Raw genomic sequence first — 16,955 nt, forward strand, 5'->3', positions numbered from 1 at the left:
GGTGGGACTTCCCCATGGGAAAAGCCAATGACTAAAATCAACAGTCCTCATCTCTGTGATATTTTGATCAAGAGGGAGGAGAAAATGGAAAAGGGAAAGGCAGACTGGAACATGAGTAGTGCTTTATATCAGGACTCCCATGTAACCCACTGCTCGATTTCATTCTTAGGACTCTTCTTCCATCCTGAGACAGGTCACTATCACAAACCATATGGCAAACATGGCAGTTGAGAAGGTTCCCAGAGCACAGAAAAGATGCACTTAGATAATGTGAAAATAACACATAAAACCTGCATACATACATCCACTGGCTACAACACTTGGAAGAAAGTCAGTTCTTTCACACATACATATAAATTATTCCACTGTAATCCATAGCAGCTTTTAAAAAATTTTTCTATATATGTTGTTTAAAAAGAAAGAATTTCAGGGCTTCCCTGGTGGCGCAGTGGTTGAGAGTCCGCCTGCCGATGCAGGGGACACGGGTTCGTGCCCCGGTCCGGGAAGATCCCACATGCCGCGGAGCGGCTGGGCCTGTGAGCCATGGCCGCTGAGCCTGCGCGTCCAGAGCCTGTGCTCCGCAACGGGAGAGGCCACAACAGTGAGAGGCACGCGTACCACAAAAAAAAAAAAAAAAAAAAAAAAAAAAAAGAAAGAATTCCATATTTACTAATTTTTAAAATTGAAGATGTATGTGTATTTTTATTTAGTTTCCACATTATCCGAATAATTTGCTTTCTACTCACAGGCAATTTCAGAAATCTAATGATGGATCCTTATACACACACTAGAGATCTTAGTATTTTCAAACAACTCAGTGTTGTTTCCTCAGGCATGATGCTTATAATTAGCTGGTGAGCTGCAAGGCAGGTAAAATTAGCCATGTACTTTGCAATTCAGAAATGTCAACAGCTCACATTAATTCATTATTACTCACTGCACCCATTTTAAACACTCTGAAGCTTTCAGATTTCTGTTGCATTGAGATCGATGCCATGAAAAGTAGGGAGCTGAGTTTAATGATGCAAGATCACTTTAAAATTCCTGTTTCTTTTTCTGCAGCCTTACTGAGATTTTATACAGCTGTCAGGCATCAAAGTATCATCCCTAACTTAGCAGTATCACTTAATTATGGGGATAGGAATAAATTATTCTGACAGTTATCGACATCAGACACTGATTTTTTTAAAAAAAGGCTAACATGATTTCACTGCTCTCTCAATTTGCAGAGTTATTAAACATTTTGTACAGCAATGGATTATATTTGACTTATGATGTAGTATCTTAAAAAGAAATATGAAATGTGCAATGTTAGAATGCCTATGCCATCTTCTAATTCTCATCAATCCTGTCCGTTTGCCTGTTAAGCAACTTCGTTTCTAAACATGTTATTGGTCGACAGTCCCATATCCAAAAGCTCTATAGCCTGTGAGTTTAAGAATTCTGGCTTTGCTGGATTTTAGAAAAGTATGATGCATTTACCCTGTTCTATATAACAGCCCTGAGGGGTCTGGTATACACCCTATAATCAAACACATTAACATTTGTGCAGTAAGACTTAAGAATACTTACACTATGAGGGATAAATAAAGATTTTCAGTTTAGGATAAGTTGTACCGTCCACTATGTTTTCTGCAAACTCATAAAATATACTTCCAATTTTCAGAATTTTTGAATTAAGGAATTGTTGATAAGAGAATATGACATTGTGTATATAAATTTTAATGAAATGCCAATTGACAATGTGGACCTTCCCAAGTAAAGATATATATATCTCTTCATATATATATACATATATGCATATATATGTACATATATGTATATATATATATGCCTGTATTTATGGGGTCCATAAATACTTTGGGTCATTTTTTGGCTGGCTGATATTAGTAATGCTTTCTATCTGGGAGAATGGACCACACATACCGCCCCCTGCCAAAAAAAAAAAGAAAGTAAGAAAAGCCTAGAAATTAGTTATACCCCTAGAGAAAATGTCAAGGGGAAATAGAATTTTTGTCAGAGCAATGGGCTAAAGTAATGTATCTTAATCTAACCTACTATCTCTTAGCAGCAAATGAAGACACCAACAAGAACATTTCAAAGATATTTTAATTGAAGGACTGTCTGTTTGTTTTTTGGAGGGGAGGGCCAAGAGGAGGTACAGCTGGCACTGAAACACCAGAGTTTCAGAACAGTGAAACTATGGTCTTGTAATTCATTTAAACGAGACTTAATCTTTAACGTGATAAAGACTTTTATAACTAAATATTAATCTGATTGGAAAGAAACCTGCTTTCCAAGCCAAGTATCTGATATTTGGCATAATTCCATTGTAAAAAAATTGGAGAAATAATTACACTTTCTAAATTACTAACCTTTGTTGGCCTGTTGAAAAGACAGGCTCCACCCCCTCTGTGTAAAAAGTCTCTATACTCCAAAATGCTGCACTTTGAGAACTTTCTGGAATGGGATACCCTGAGGAAATAAAGAATCAATTATGTAAAAAATTTACCAAAAGCAGTCATCAGAGAAGAAAATTAAAACCCTTGAATTAGAATAAAATCATCACTCTGGATCCAGATGATTCTACACAAACTTTGACAAGGCACTTATGTTCAAACTACTAAGTAAGTATGTGTGGTAGAGTCTGTAAAAATAGAAATTCAGTGAAAATCACAGATGTGGGGGGCTATGTTACAATCTCCTTAGCAGTCAAGTCCCTTTGTGCTCAGGCTTGAAAGAGTTTTTGAAAAGTTCATCCCCAAACTTCATCTAGGCTGTATATTAAAATGTGGTTACTAGCACTGACATATATACACTACCAAATGTAAAATAGGTAGCTAGTGGGAAGCAGCCGCATAGCACAGGGAGATCAGCTCAGTGCTTTGTGACCACCTAGAGGGGTGGGATAGGGAGTGTGGGAGGGAGATGCAAGAGGGAGGAGATATGGGGACATAGGTGTACATATAGCTGATTCACTTTGTTATACAGCAGAAACTAACACAACATTGTAAAGCAATTATACTCCAATAAAGATGTTAAAAAAAATGTAGTCATTTTTATTCGCTCTGTCTCAGTAAAGATAAGCAGGGTTTTTTGGGGGGATTTTTTGCCTCTGTCCTGAATAAAAGGAACTTGGGAACCTACTAGATTTTACTTTGGAGAAGGAAGTTGTGAGGGTCAACTGATTAAAGATTATGTATTGCAGGCTTCAGCGACACAACTGAGGTAAACAAGGAAACCCTAAAGAGATGTGTTAGACTATATATGTTTTTATGTGTATATACACACAGTCAAAACAGAATTAGGGTAAGCGCCTTCTGAATTAGAATTAGGTAATAGCTCCTTATTCTCAAATTCAAATACTATTTGGTAATATTCATGATTTTGCAGGAATACAGTGAACCTCTTTGTGAGTTAATCAAATTACTATCACTGTGTCAGTACATAGGGGAATATTATATGTATGGTCAAGGTTAAACTGAGTCATACACATTGATTCCTTGGACATATTTGTCATAGTACTTGATTTGAGAGTACTAGGTCACTTATTCTAGGATGTGATCCAATAGATTTATATTTCCTTATGTATGAGGGTAGTGTATGGAAGCAGGTAAAAACTACCATTGTTGACAGCGATCTCTTACAAGAACTATGTAGAAACATATACTTGAGAAAATACAAATTAAGCTTAAATAATTTTATTATATCCTATGGGTAGTCAGTCTAAAAATCTATTTAGAAACTGGAAGTTTAGAAGACAGAAGGCCTCTCCCGATAAAACCTGTATTATGAATGGTGTTACCGTCTGTAGGAAGCCTCAGGGGAGGGGGAGCACGAAAGCTAACGGTTTCAAGTTTAAATTACTTTTCTAGAAACATGTGTTCTAACGTAGCAAGCATAAAGGCTGACTCTCTCCTCAAGGCTTCATGCTCACACACCTCTTGTTCCCCGGACTCCTGGTGCACAAATAAGGAAGGGACTCTGTAAAAGTAGGTCAGGGCTTCTGGCAACCGGGGATCACAGGGAGGGGGCAGGACCAGAAACGGTGATGTGCTGAGCAGATGTCTGGCATGGGCAAAGGAAGTGGGAGAGACACATGAGTGAGGAAACCTCTTCTATCTATTAGGAGTGGGCTCTAGCTTAGGAGGCCTTGCGGCAGTGGCTCCCAGGAGGCAGGGGTCCCTGGGGAAGAGGGCAATGTTTCTAGGCCTTGGTTCACAGATGCAACAGCAACCCTCTAGTTTCCAAATGATCTACAATAGGAGACAGGAGTTAGGTGAGCAACTACTCATATGTGTAGCAGTAGAAGACCACCTAGACACGATAAATCTGTCTTAATTTGTTTAAAAAAGCTTTATTGATTATATAAGGAATGCAGTACAATTTTATTACAGTAAACATGTCTACTTACGAGGTCCTTAAAATATAAATTGTTGACTAAATTGGTTTTCACTGACAGTTTAGACAACCAGCTTTTATCCTAATTGTACTAAAAAATTAATGCATCCACTAAACTTAGAAGCACTTAATCATATGCTTCCTTTAAGGGTTAATAGATGTAGAAGTGGTTACTTTATTTTACGTTTATTACCAACTTTGAATAAAAAATTAAAGTATAAAGTAAACTAGCCATTTCATTTTTTAAAGTATCAGACAATGAATTATTGAATTTATTCTAAGGCTTAGCCTAAAAGACCAGTACCTGAGAGACTGTGTATCTAATTATAGGTAACAATTTCAGTAAAAGGTATATAACAAATGCATTTACAATGAAAATTTACCCCGTCTCCTCCATGATGCAGCCGCCCCAGGATTCTGTGCAGTCACATTCTAGTCCAATGAAACAATAAAAAGCAACAAAAGAAGAGGGAAACAACAAAAGTCACATCTTTAATTTGCATCACAGCTCTTGAAATAGTTCCTTATTACCAATTCCATGTCAGACAGGTACAGAATGTGAAGTCTCACCAAACAAAACCTATTTCCTTTAAATCAATATTTCTTTTCCCTTTCCAACACTATAGCTTGCTTCCTAAGACAACAGCTGCAAGAAATAAAATTGCGCCTCTCCATTTTTGTAACTCAGAGAATTCAATTAAGTTCCTAGTGCCAATGTTTAATGAAAAGTACCTGGTCTAGAGACTGTAAAGCCTGAGTTTTAGTCCAAGTTCTGTGTGATGAGAGAGTTTCATAGGCAAGTGACTTAGCATTTCTTGGGTCTCAGTGTTTCCACCTCTAAAATGTGAATGCATCTCTCTGTCTCCCAGAGTGGTTCTGGGGCTCACATGAGATGGTGGTCTGTGTGCTCTCTGGGAACTACAAAGCTCTACTGCACAAATGCAATGAGCCCTCACTGAAGTCCTGCTAACAGACCACACCGGACGTTAGAGGAGAGAATTCAATTTGCTGGAGTCAAAGCAAGAATCAGCCAGAGACTTGAAGAACACTAAGCGAAAAGGTTCAGCAAAAGAGAGAAATCTAAAATAGAAATGTAAAATCATCTAAATTAAATAACAACCATAAACTTAACATAGATACGACAGATGGACATATGGGTATTGTGACGGGCTGTCCTTTTCATTTATTTTTTCCTATTCTCTTTCCTATGATAGACAGAGATATTTTTAAAGAAAGACTTCCAAATGGATCTTTAAAAATTCAAAGTACAGAACGAATCTACCTAAACAAACAATTCACAAAGGAATAAAGAATTTTAGGAAGGAATTATGCCCGGCATTAGTAATGAAGCCTATCGCTCACCCTACTCCATCACCTGACTCAGCAATATCTCTCAGCTGCCCCCAGCACTGGCCTCTTCCTGGCTCCAGGCTTTTCAAACAAGGACATAAACCTGGTTCTACTCCTTTCTGGTTTCAGGTATTGATGCCAGCCAGTGAAACCTGAATCACTTCCTTTGATGTGTACTATGTGTTTCCCTGGGAAAGCAAATACTCTGAGCAAGAAATTAATAGATGAAAGTTTGTGGAGAATTGCTCAATGCCACCAGACTTAATGTACCCATAAAGTGATGACTTAATATGCCCTTAAAGGAAATCAAGACACCCTGGATATATATTTTGCTTCAAGTTTCCATAACACTGTGTATTAATGACAATTATTTGATAGTAGTCAAAAAGTACAAAATATAGGATAATGTTAAGGTAGATTTTTGTCCTCTTCTTCTTTAGGGAGGCTGTGGTAGAGAGGGGGACCTTTATTCCTAGCATCTGATATTTTCACTGAGGGGAGTAGATTTCCACTTAATTCCTAGGTAACAGATTAGGAGTGAATACCTCAGGTTTTTCTTTCCACAGGATCTCGTTGTGTGTGCCCTAGGCACTTTTGCCTTCTGCCACAAAAGTGTGTTCGAAATTATATTTTGCTAGTGTATTGATATAAAGAGGAATCTAATCCAAGTTGGATTTTATACCGATTTTAAAGGAAGTTAAAAACGTTCAAGGGCCCCCTAAAATTATTGTGGGCCTTCAACACTTCGCCACTAGAATCTCAGCCCTGTCTTTCCATCTGCATCTCCTCTGGTCAAAGAGGAGAGTGACACCCAGCAGTCACCAGCTGTGTTTTCCTACTGGATGGGATTTGTGGCTGCTTCTCTTGGCCTGCCTGCCCAGTAGAGGAGAGTTATCCTCTATCATCTGTCCCCATGTTTACAAGTTCCAGGACGGGACTGCCTGTACAGGAAGCTTCTCCAATGTTTCTGATGGTACTAGGTGGGTAAGTTTAATTTGAGGTAAGTAGACGGGTACGTTTAATTAGAGGTTGAGCTCCTTTTAACTCTAGGTCTAAGCTATTTTCTGATCCAACTGTACTTGTGGTGGAGCTTCACTGACATCTTGTGGCTACACTCAACTGGTTAGAATCCAGAGGGCGAGTATCCACCACCACCCACCCCAACATCCTGCAGTGTCAGAAAGAGCGGATCACGCCCTGAGAAAGTATGATTTTATGGACTTTGACAGGGACATTCCTCCAACCCACACAGATTAAGAATTACCTTAAATTGCTCATCTTATCATTGTTTAGAGGAAGGAATACACTACAGTTAAGGAATTACGACTTAGAAATGAAAAATATTTCTTTATTGACCGGACATGCATTATACAGACAGAATGGCACATGAAAGTAAGAAGGTCAATGTACATACTTGGCTTTCTGCTAGAAGGTTCCCACTGGATTCCAAGGTTTTGAGCCAGGCTCTGCGATAATACTTGTGCCACTGCCATTGGAAGACCATACTGTTTTTCAGAGTTGAAAGTGTGTGGGAAACATTTGAGAGAGGGCACAAAGCTAGTTATTATTTCTTAGTCATCACCACATTTCATCTCAGTCCCCTAAGTAGAGCCTCACAGCATCAAAAGACGGCTTATGCTCCTTATCGCTTCTTCCTTGCAACTGGACCCAAGAAGCAGAAAACCTCTCTCACTATGTGGCATCTCTCAGAACTTGATGTTCTCATATGGAAACATAAAATCATAAAAGGCTGTGCCCCATTTCAGTTCATACCAAACCAAGAATAAATTCAACTTACTACAAATCTGTCAAGAGATGTCTCCACTGAATGATGGCTACTGGGATAACCTGGTATAATAGATTCAGGTATTGACCAAGGTTTAGATTTGGTTGGTTCGACTTTTGGGATGTGTTAAACCTAACATAGGCAGAAGAGCAAATAACTTTTTAAAAAAGTCATAAAAGAAGGATAAACAAGCTTATAAAAACGTATCTATAGAGGCCAAGAAATTTCTGGGCCAATCTTTGGCTTGCATCTGCCTGATAAATATGAAAAACTATCATTATGATATGAAACAATTACCTCTTTTCTAAACCCAAAGACCACTTTGGGTCTATTTACTAATAGGAACCACTCATACTATAGTCTCAATGTCATTATCATTCTAAAACAGGCCTGAAAAGGGAAGTAAACTAGGCCATGGGGAAGAAAGAGACTAGATGCACAGATAAAGCTCTACTTTAGGAAAATTGATAACATTTACCTCATTCACACCAACTCCCCTTGTGCGAGAACAGACACCTCCAAAGTAACTCAGGCTGCTTCTCTTATAGTGGAATGTCACACGCCTTAGGAAAAATAAGTGCTATTAGGAAACCAATGTAGGGACCATTGTATTTCAACTCTCTGCAAATATGTCTATTGTCCTACACTGAATACCCCAAACCAACCCTCCTTTAGAAAATCAAACTGTATTTTAAATACCTTTAAATGTATGTTATCATAAATACCTTTAGATTAATGTTATGTTAAATAATCTCAGTTGAGCAAACATCAATTGATCACCTAACTAAGCATCACTGTACTGGCACAGGAACTGAGGACACAAAGATAAACAGACCACAGCCCTTGACTTTTTTCTAGTAGAGACTATATAGTAGTTATACAAAATATTGATGATTGTAAATTGGTGATTAAACACTGAGAGAAAAGCAAAGAGTAACAGGTGAGAAGAAAGGAAGGAGGACTTTGGTTGGTTTGATCCCAGGACAGAACCTTAGAGGACTGTCTGAAAACAGCTTAGCCACCAGGGGGGGAAGGGAGCAATTTATGATATCAAAAGTGAGCAAAGCACCCCTTTTCCTTAGAGATGAAACGTCAATTTCAGTCAATAGTTCATTTTCACTTTGCTGTACACCTGAAACTAACACAACATTGTAAACCAACTATACCCCAATAAAAATTTTTTTAAAAAAGATCTAGCAAATGATTTGTTGGTGAAAGTGATGTGTGCAGGCTTTCAGGAAATCTGCTTTGAAGGAGCTAACTCAGCTGGAAGGAGGGCCCTTTCGCAATCCTCCCTCCCTGGCATGCCTGCTGCCTGTGGTGAAGGCTGGAGTGTCAGCAGCTGTCTTGAATCATGAGTTGACCCTGAGGATGGAAGGTCTGAAGGTACAGATGTGCTCTGAAAGTAAATCTCATGACTGTGGAACCGCCATTCCAGCACTGGGCAGCCTACTTCTGTGCTTCTTATGTAACAGAGGAATCAACCTCAAACTTGTTCAGGATTGATTTATTGATATATAACCTAACTGATACAATAAAGGGATAAAGATCAACGTCAAGCCAAGGGCTGGGGATACGTACGAGATGAGATGCACAGCGTCAGCATGCTGCCTGATACGCTGCCGGTATTTGGAGAATTCGTGGAGCATCTGCACAGGGTTGGTGGTGATGTCAATATGATCCTTCTCAGTCCAGGTCTCTACAGCCACCAGGACAACCCTGGTATTAAGTTGCTCCTTGTAAATCTGAGGGTATACAACAGGACAGGTGCAGGAGGAAAACACTGGGTCAAACATGCACAATCAGTGTTTCAGAGTCAGCGGAAGGACAGGAAGGGGAGGTGAGAGGAGAACACGACGTCAGAATCAGCTCATCAGAGAGAATCTTCTTTCCTTTCTCTTTTCCAAGAGCAAAAAGAAAGAACAATCATACAACTCAGCCTCTCCTATAAAGTTACTTCAATCCCAAATCAGCATCTTTAGCAGCCAGGCATCTCACTGGGGGATCTATACTAGGAGTATCACGATTCTAAAGTCTGGACGTAAGTTCAAAACAGGGTTTAGTAAAATCACCCTTCCAAACCTCATAGGAGGTAAAAGGTTGGAGCCTGATATACTGGTTCTGAGTAAGTGTGATATGACCAGTTACTCCTGCAGGATTGGGACAGATCACTAAATCCTTGGACAAGCACTAACACCATGGCTGGCTTTTGCCCTTGGAAGCCTTGCTGTATGAAAAGTAAAATAACAGTGGAAGAGAATCACGATCTGAGGCCAAAGGAGGGAAAAGCAGACTTACATGACCTATGTCACCCTCACCACAGGGTGACATCACTCACAATATTTAAATTGTAATTTTCTGCTCTCTTTTTCTGCTTTTGGCCCAGTAGCTAAATAATTCACACATGTAAGCAATTTTGATGAATGTTGTCATTTTGTCCTATTTTCAAGCTAATTAAGAAAAGAATGGATGATCTTAGAACACACTGAGGAAAGGAAAGATTATCATGCCTAAATCACCGTGAAGCTATAATGATTTTACAACAGGGAGTGAGTGAAGTGTAATGTCTTTTAAAAAAAAATTAGTTGGTCAGCTTCAGAACCTTGTATGGTAAATCAAAATAAAAAAGACACTTTGCAAGATGTGATTCTGTTCAATCATGGTGAAACGACAAACACAGAGATTCTACCAAGTAAACAGCTGGGGCAGAGGGAAAGGTGTGTTTAATATTCTCTTTTTCATATCCATTTATAGTTTTCCTCTGAGAAGACGGACAAGGGCTGAAATTAAAGAAAATTAATAAAGCAGGTGATAACTGGCTTTCAGAAATTCAACCCTAACGCTACATGCTATTCTATTACCCTGCACCCATTTTATCCTGCTCAGCTGTGCCTACCACGTATTATATGTTATGAGTGTTTACATGATTGGAGACTTTTGGACTGTTTAAAAGGCAAAAAAGAAGGCAGTTCTTTAGAGAAAATAAGTATCATTTAGATATTAAGCAATTTATAAAGGTTTTTTTTTCCCAGTTAAGAGGGAACATACAATAAATATCAGATAAACATACATTTAGCTGAGCAAAACAGCACTTTACATTAGAATACACAAAATACTATGCTATATTTATGACTAGTCAAATTGAATTATTTATTGGAACGTAATGAATAATATTCACATTTACGGATTTCCTATCTAAAGGAAAAAGGAAGAAAATCTTAACCATCATTCTCTGTAACTGACAGAAGGAGAGGAGGAAAAAAACTCAATAAGAAAGATTTATAGAAGTCTTTTTAAGAAGATATACATTCTACTGTTTTAAATTAGCTTTATTTTGGGACTGCACTTAATTCTGTCATCTAAAAATAAAGTCTGAAGCATTCTTATGGGGACACGAAGAAAGAAAATTTGGGTTCTTTTAAAAAAAATTTTTTTGTATTGCCTATATCCTCCAAACATAATCCACCTCAATCTATTCGTTCTTCTACCTTATATTTAAGAAGATAAGCTCAACTGATTATTATTAATGAAATCTCATTTGCCAAGTTTAATTTACACTCTTTTCGGTAGCTAATTTTCCCCAGTATTTTTGTCCTAACTAAACTCTTGTGACAATAATATCTAGACATCACTTAGAAGCAATATCAATGCATCTTTGGGATCCCAGGAATAACTCAACAGTCCCCTGAAACTCTGATAACACTGCCCTTTATGAAGCAGACCACTCTATAATTTCTTATTAGCCAGATGAGATAAGGATAGCATTTTTACTTTTGTCTCAGAAAGAACTAAAGCAGCGAGTAAGCAAATAGAGATATAAACATTCCACTTTGGAAAAAGAGGTTCAAGGAAACCAGGATACTTACAGAATCCACAAGGTTGACCACAGACTTCGCAAAGTTGTTTGTATGCGCATGAGAAGAGCGACACTTCTTATACTGGGAGGGGGAAAGATATACCAGTCACTGTCAAACCATAATTTAATGATAAATTTCAAAATTCTGTAAAAACAGAAATCTGACAGCAATAGTAGAAATAGGGATTAAAAATACAGAATTTAGTTTGTGCTGTGTTTGGATATAGTGATGTTCTTATTTATTTCTCTGTTAGGCAGGAAAACTATAGCTGTCTAAAATACCCATGATGTTCCTGGTAATGGAGACGGCCTAGTGATTCTGAGTGAGAAACTTTACACTTGAGAAGTAAGCTGTTAATTCAGTCTCAATGTCTAACAAATGCAATCCTTTTTTTTTATTATTTGTTTGTTTCACGGAAATGAACTTTACCAGTTTATAAAGAGCTTAGATCAAGAAATTTAATCCCAACTGGACACCCTCCTCGCTTGAATTCAAGCGCATACAAAGATCAAGAAAATTTCTTAGGCAACACTTCAGATTCAGTCCATGATGTGGAACGTGTCTGTCGTACATTTTAGTATATTCTTTCAGAAGAATGCCTTCTCCAAATGAAGCCTTTTGCTTGTGACGGCTCAGAAGTCAAAACAAAGAAGAGACAAAAAGTAAAACTGAAGTGTGCCGATAGTGTATAGTTGCTTATGGTTATTTATGATCACTTAGGAAAATAAAGTAAATTAATAGAATAATTACATAACATCTGAAGGGCTACAGTTTTAGCAAGGAGTACTGCAATTAATATGGCTTTGAGAGGACATTTAAAAACTAAAGTTTACCACAGGGGGATAATGCCCTCTGCTGAGGAGAAAGAAAAACATCCTCAGAACTACTGAATCAGGTTTGCACCATGTCTTTAAAACTTGACTTCATTTATAATTATAAAAATAATGCATCTTCATAAAGATTAAAACTACTTCCACGTTAGAATATCATGATATTCTTTTCTTCTCCTTTGCCCATTTTCACATTATAAATTTGTCAGACCCCCTTCATTTCATTCTCTCTTTAACCCTGTTACTCTGTTTTTTAAATGAAGAATATGTCTTAATGTTTATAGATCTGATATATATTTTTTAATAATGCTGCGCCTACTGACAACCTATGATAAATGTGCAATAACTTAGTATTGTGTTATTAGTAGCATTCATTAATTTATGACTATTTATAATATTTGCAATGGTGTGAATGTTTGTGTGCCCCCAAAATTCATACTGAAATCCCAACCCTCAAAATGATGGTATTAGGACGTGGGACCTTTGAGCGGTACTTAGGTTATGAGGGTGGAGCCATCATGAATGGGATTAGTGCCTTATAAAAGAGGTTCCAGGGAGATCCCTAGTCCCTTCCACCATGTGAGGACACAGTGAGACCTTTTAACAGCTTTTTTTAAACGTAGCATAAAGAAGTTGTTGTAAAGAGCTCAGCATTTTAAGTTGCCTAGCAAATTCCACAAGCTGAAAAACTCCAAAGCTATCCTTTAAAATAGTGGGTTGGCCAAAAAGTTCGTTCGGGTCTTTCTGTAACATCTTACTTTTTGGCCAACACAGTAAACGCAAAAGTCTCCACATTAAGTCTCTTTGGGGTGATGAAATGTTTTGAAACTAGACAGAGGTAATGATTGCACCACATAGTGAAGGTACTAAATGTCACTGAATTGTACACTTTAAAAAAAAAAAAAAGTCCTGACATGAAGAAGCGCTTATCACAAAAAGAAAGGGAAAATATTAGCTGACACCTATTCTAACGCAGTGGTGTTACATATCTATTCAAATGAATTTTATTTTGCTTCTGAACATTTATTTGTCCTTTTGGGATATGTCTTTTTGTAGTATAAGGGTCATGGAAAACATGACATATAAGTTAAAAACAATGAGGACTTTAAAAGTGTATTAAAATGTGATGTTTTCCATTTATTTCATATTTATAACTTCCAATTCTCTGATTTTCTTTATTTTTGGCCACGTGGCTTGCAGGATTTTTTAGTTCCCTGACCAGGGATCGAACCCGTGCCCACTGCAGTGGAAGCGCAGAGTCCTAACCACTGGACCGCCAGAGAATTCCCTCTGGTTTTCTTTTTAGAAAGATCACTCTGCCTGCTGTGAGGTGAGTGAATTAGAAAGGGTCAAGAATGCATGCAGAGAGACCTGTTGGGAAACTGCTGCAAGAGTCCAGGTTAAAAAATAATGAAGGCTGGACATCATTATAGGATGTTGGAAGGTAAGGAAAGAGAAGAAAAACACATGACTCCTAGGTTTTGAACTTGAATAGCTGGGGGTGGGGGAGGTGCCATTTAAAATAATGAGAAAGACTGGGGGAGGGCACTTTAGAACTAGGGAACCAAGAGTTCTGATTTAGAAATGTTAAATGTGGGATGCCTATTCAATACTGAAGTAAAGATGTCAAGTAGGCAGTTGAATATAGAACTATGGAACACAGAAGGCTAGAGTATAAAGTTGAGAGTGATGAATTTAAGTCATGATATACTTTAAAGACTTAAGACTGGAAGTGATCACTTGAGGAAGAGTTATAGAAAGAAAAGAGAGCCCCAAATCAAACTATGGGGCACTCCCGTAACTCTAGAGGCCAGACAAAAAAGACTAAGAAGAAATGGCCAGTGAGGTGAGAAAACTATTGTGTCATAGAAGCTAAAAGATTAAGAAAATGTTTCAAACAGGAAAGAGTAATCAGCTGTGTCCCATGCTACTGAGAAGGCAAGTACGATAAGGACAAAGAATAACCACTAGATTTATTCACTTGAAATTCCATATAATTGAGTACCTAGGATTTACTAGGGTCTGTCATTAGTGTTTCTCCTACAACAAATATTTGCTCCTCACAACTCAGTGAGGTAGGTTTTACTATCCCCATTTTTATAAATGTGGAAAGTGAGGCTCAGAGAGGACAAATAACTTATCCAAGATCACAAAGCTGAAATTCAATGCTTACCCTGGGTTGACACAGGAGATAAACTTGTTCAGTTAACAAGTCATATAAAATAGTTTATGTATGCTCCTAGTAAATCATGATTATTGATGAGAAATCATAATATGTTGGGTTCCTATAAAATATAGTGGCTTTCAAATAAGGAAAACCAAATGAGGTTTAAATTAAAAAATATATGAGCTATGCTTTCATATTTGCACCTATATACATAAGGATATAGCAACAATGTAAGAAAAACATTTGTTTTTCATGCACTTTAAAATATTTCAACTAATTTTCTAATAGAATAAGGTTTTTAATATTTATATAGAGGCGAAATGGCTCAAAGAAATGTTTGGCAGACCGCTATAAGGCTTTAATTGGCTCACAAATTGGACTCTGCCAGCCTGCTACTAAAATGATTTATACAAAATTGAGGGATTTTTCTTTTCTAATTGAAAGCTACTGATAATATATGATGCTTGTTCAAAATAAGATATCTGCATTTTTTCAGAAAGGTTACTCTGAATTAAAGAGGTAAGTGTGAATGTAAACGTAGGCAAAATGTTTCTACTTTCTTCATGAATGAGAATTAATTTTACAAAGAAAAACGTGAAATCTCCATTTATGATAGAATTTATTTCCACATTTTCCGATCACTGAAAGTAATTTACATTTAAAGTGCCAAATTTGCTTTTCCTATCTGAATAAACACAATCCTTAAGGTATTTGCTTTTTGAAAAAAATTAAAATTAGAGCTTGACTTTCAACCTGAGGGTGATAGTTATCAAAATAAGTGTGCTGCCTCATCTAGCACAAAGATTATAAAATGAGTACCGTCAGTGGGATGACATTTTAAAATCCAATAGCAAATCTCCAGTTATTAAAGAATAGATGTCAATTATTCTAGTTTAGTTTTACTTTCAACACATGAATTTAAGTACTCTGATCCATCCCTTCTTTGAAGCATTCAAATTCAGAAACAATCTTCATCTCATATAAAGCACACCTTTAAAAATGAACTTTTCTCAACTCTCAAAAGAAAAAAAAATTCTTATAAAATGACACACTTATTTGGGACTATTATGGACTAGAGTATAACCTGGTCTTAAAGGAAAAGGAATCTATTTAGTTCTATTGCATCGATGCAATATGTATTAAAATAGTAGAAATCTAACAAGGACTTACTGTATAGCACAGGGAACTATATTTAATACCTTGTAATAACCTATAATGGAAAAGAATCTGTGTAACTGTATCAATTTGCTGTACACCTGAAATACTGTAAATCAACTACACTTCAATTAAAAAAAACAATAGAAGTCTTCTTAGGTAATTTCCTTCTACTTTAGGCATTATTATCACTCAATAATAAAGGCTTTCATTTTTTTTTCATTTCCTAACATGTATTCCCTCCAGATTTATCAGTACAAATTACAGGGTTTTTTTCTGGTTTCAAAGATAAATGTATACATTCCTAGTTCTCACTCATTTTAATAATAATAATAAAACAAATTACCAAAATTTACCATTAAAAGATCTGGTAGCCTAAATAACGTAACTTTATCACAGACTATACTGTATAATATTAGAAATTTTCTATTTACAAAAACAATATTTTAAAGGAGGGCATTATTTTACTATTCATAAGATAAAGACAAGATTATTTAAATGCTTCCCATTTTAAAAGATTTACAAATAAATTCAAAATATATATAATGTTTAAAAAATTATCGTTTCCTATTTGTATAGTTACTGAAATCTGCTCTCTGATTAATGGCTTCATGTATTTTCCTAATAGAGATTTGGTAGAACAAGAGATTTGGAACTACAAGTCATGGGTTGGAGAATTCTTCTAACAATTACCAGCTGTATGTGAATGCACTTTGTGAATTTAAAGGCACTGTATATCTTAATTATTTTCGCTACTTTAAAAGTATATATTGGATGTTGGAAAAAGTTTAACCTTCTAAAGCCATAATTTCACAACATGCCACAATGTTAAGGATTGAGAAGTAGCTGGACAAAATCTCAATGTCCCAATCACCAAAAATAATTCAGATGAAAAAGTTATCTTGGGGTTTCGAGGAAACTAATGTCCATCAGAAACTCATAGTTTAGCCTTCATTATCTAAAGCGGCTACCTACCCATTTGGTTTTCCTTCCTATCAGGGAAGATCTGTCCTAAATTGTATGTAATTTTTTTTTTAATTGTATGTAATTCCAATAATTCTGGTTCTTACTGACATATCTCAAGCAATGTACTTAAAAGCTACCGGTACAGAAAATAAATCTGCATACCATACTAAGAGGTATGCTATTGCATAACTTCATGTTCAGCATAATTGAGCCAGTGCTTGGTAATTAAGAGAAAACACCTGCTAAAGTAGAGACAAAAGTTTAAATATAAATTAAATCATCAGTTTAAAAAATGTATGGTTTCAAGGTCTTTTCTACTGATTAGAATTTCACTTTTTCATTTTTGTATGAAACACAACCTTATTCTATAGTCTACTAATCTAATTTTGATTTCCTTAAAGAAAAACAAGGACTTCAAGATATTTGCAAAGCAATCAGAATTT

At 36.6% G+C, this 16,955-nt stretch overlaps 1 protein-coding gene across 4 annotated transcripts in view; it reads right to left on the reverse strand.

Annotated features, from left to right (window-relative positions):
- ADAM23 (ADAM metallopeptidase domain 23) overlaps window positions 1-16,955 on the reverse strand; it is a 164,616-nt gene that overhangs the window by 39,638 nt on the left and 108,023 nt on the right. For all 4 annotated transcript variants that reach the window (XM_067740873.1, XM_067740872.1, XM_067740875.1 and 1 more), the window contains exons 10-15: window positions 11,404-11,475; window positions 9,119-9,282; window positions 8,016-8,100; window positions 7,166-7,256; window positions 4,785-4,833; window positions 2,376-2,475 (exon numbers count right to left, since the gene is read on the reverse strand). In XM_067740873.1, the coding sequence (XP_067596974.1) occupies window positions 2,376-2,475; window positions 4,785-4,833; window positions 7,166-7,256; window positions 8,016-8,100; window positions 9,119-9,282; window positions 11,404-11,475 (561 nt within the window). The remainder of the gene's footprint in view (window positions 1-2,375; window positions 2,476-4,784; window positions 4,834-7,165; window positions 7,257-8,015; window positions 8,101-9,118; window positions 9,283-11,403; window positions 11,476-16,955) is intronic.

This window comes from Pseudorca crassidens, chromosome 6, assembly GCF_039906515.1.
Source record: "Pseudorca crassidens isolate mPseCra1 chromosome 6, mPseCra1.hap1, whole genome shotgun sequence".
NCBI classification, from domain to species: domain Eukaryota; kingdom Metazoa; phylum Chordata; class Mammalia; order Artiodactyla; family Delphinidae; genus Pseudorca; species Pseudorca crassidens.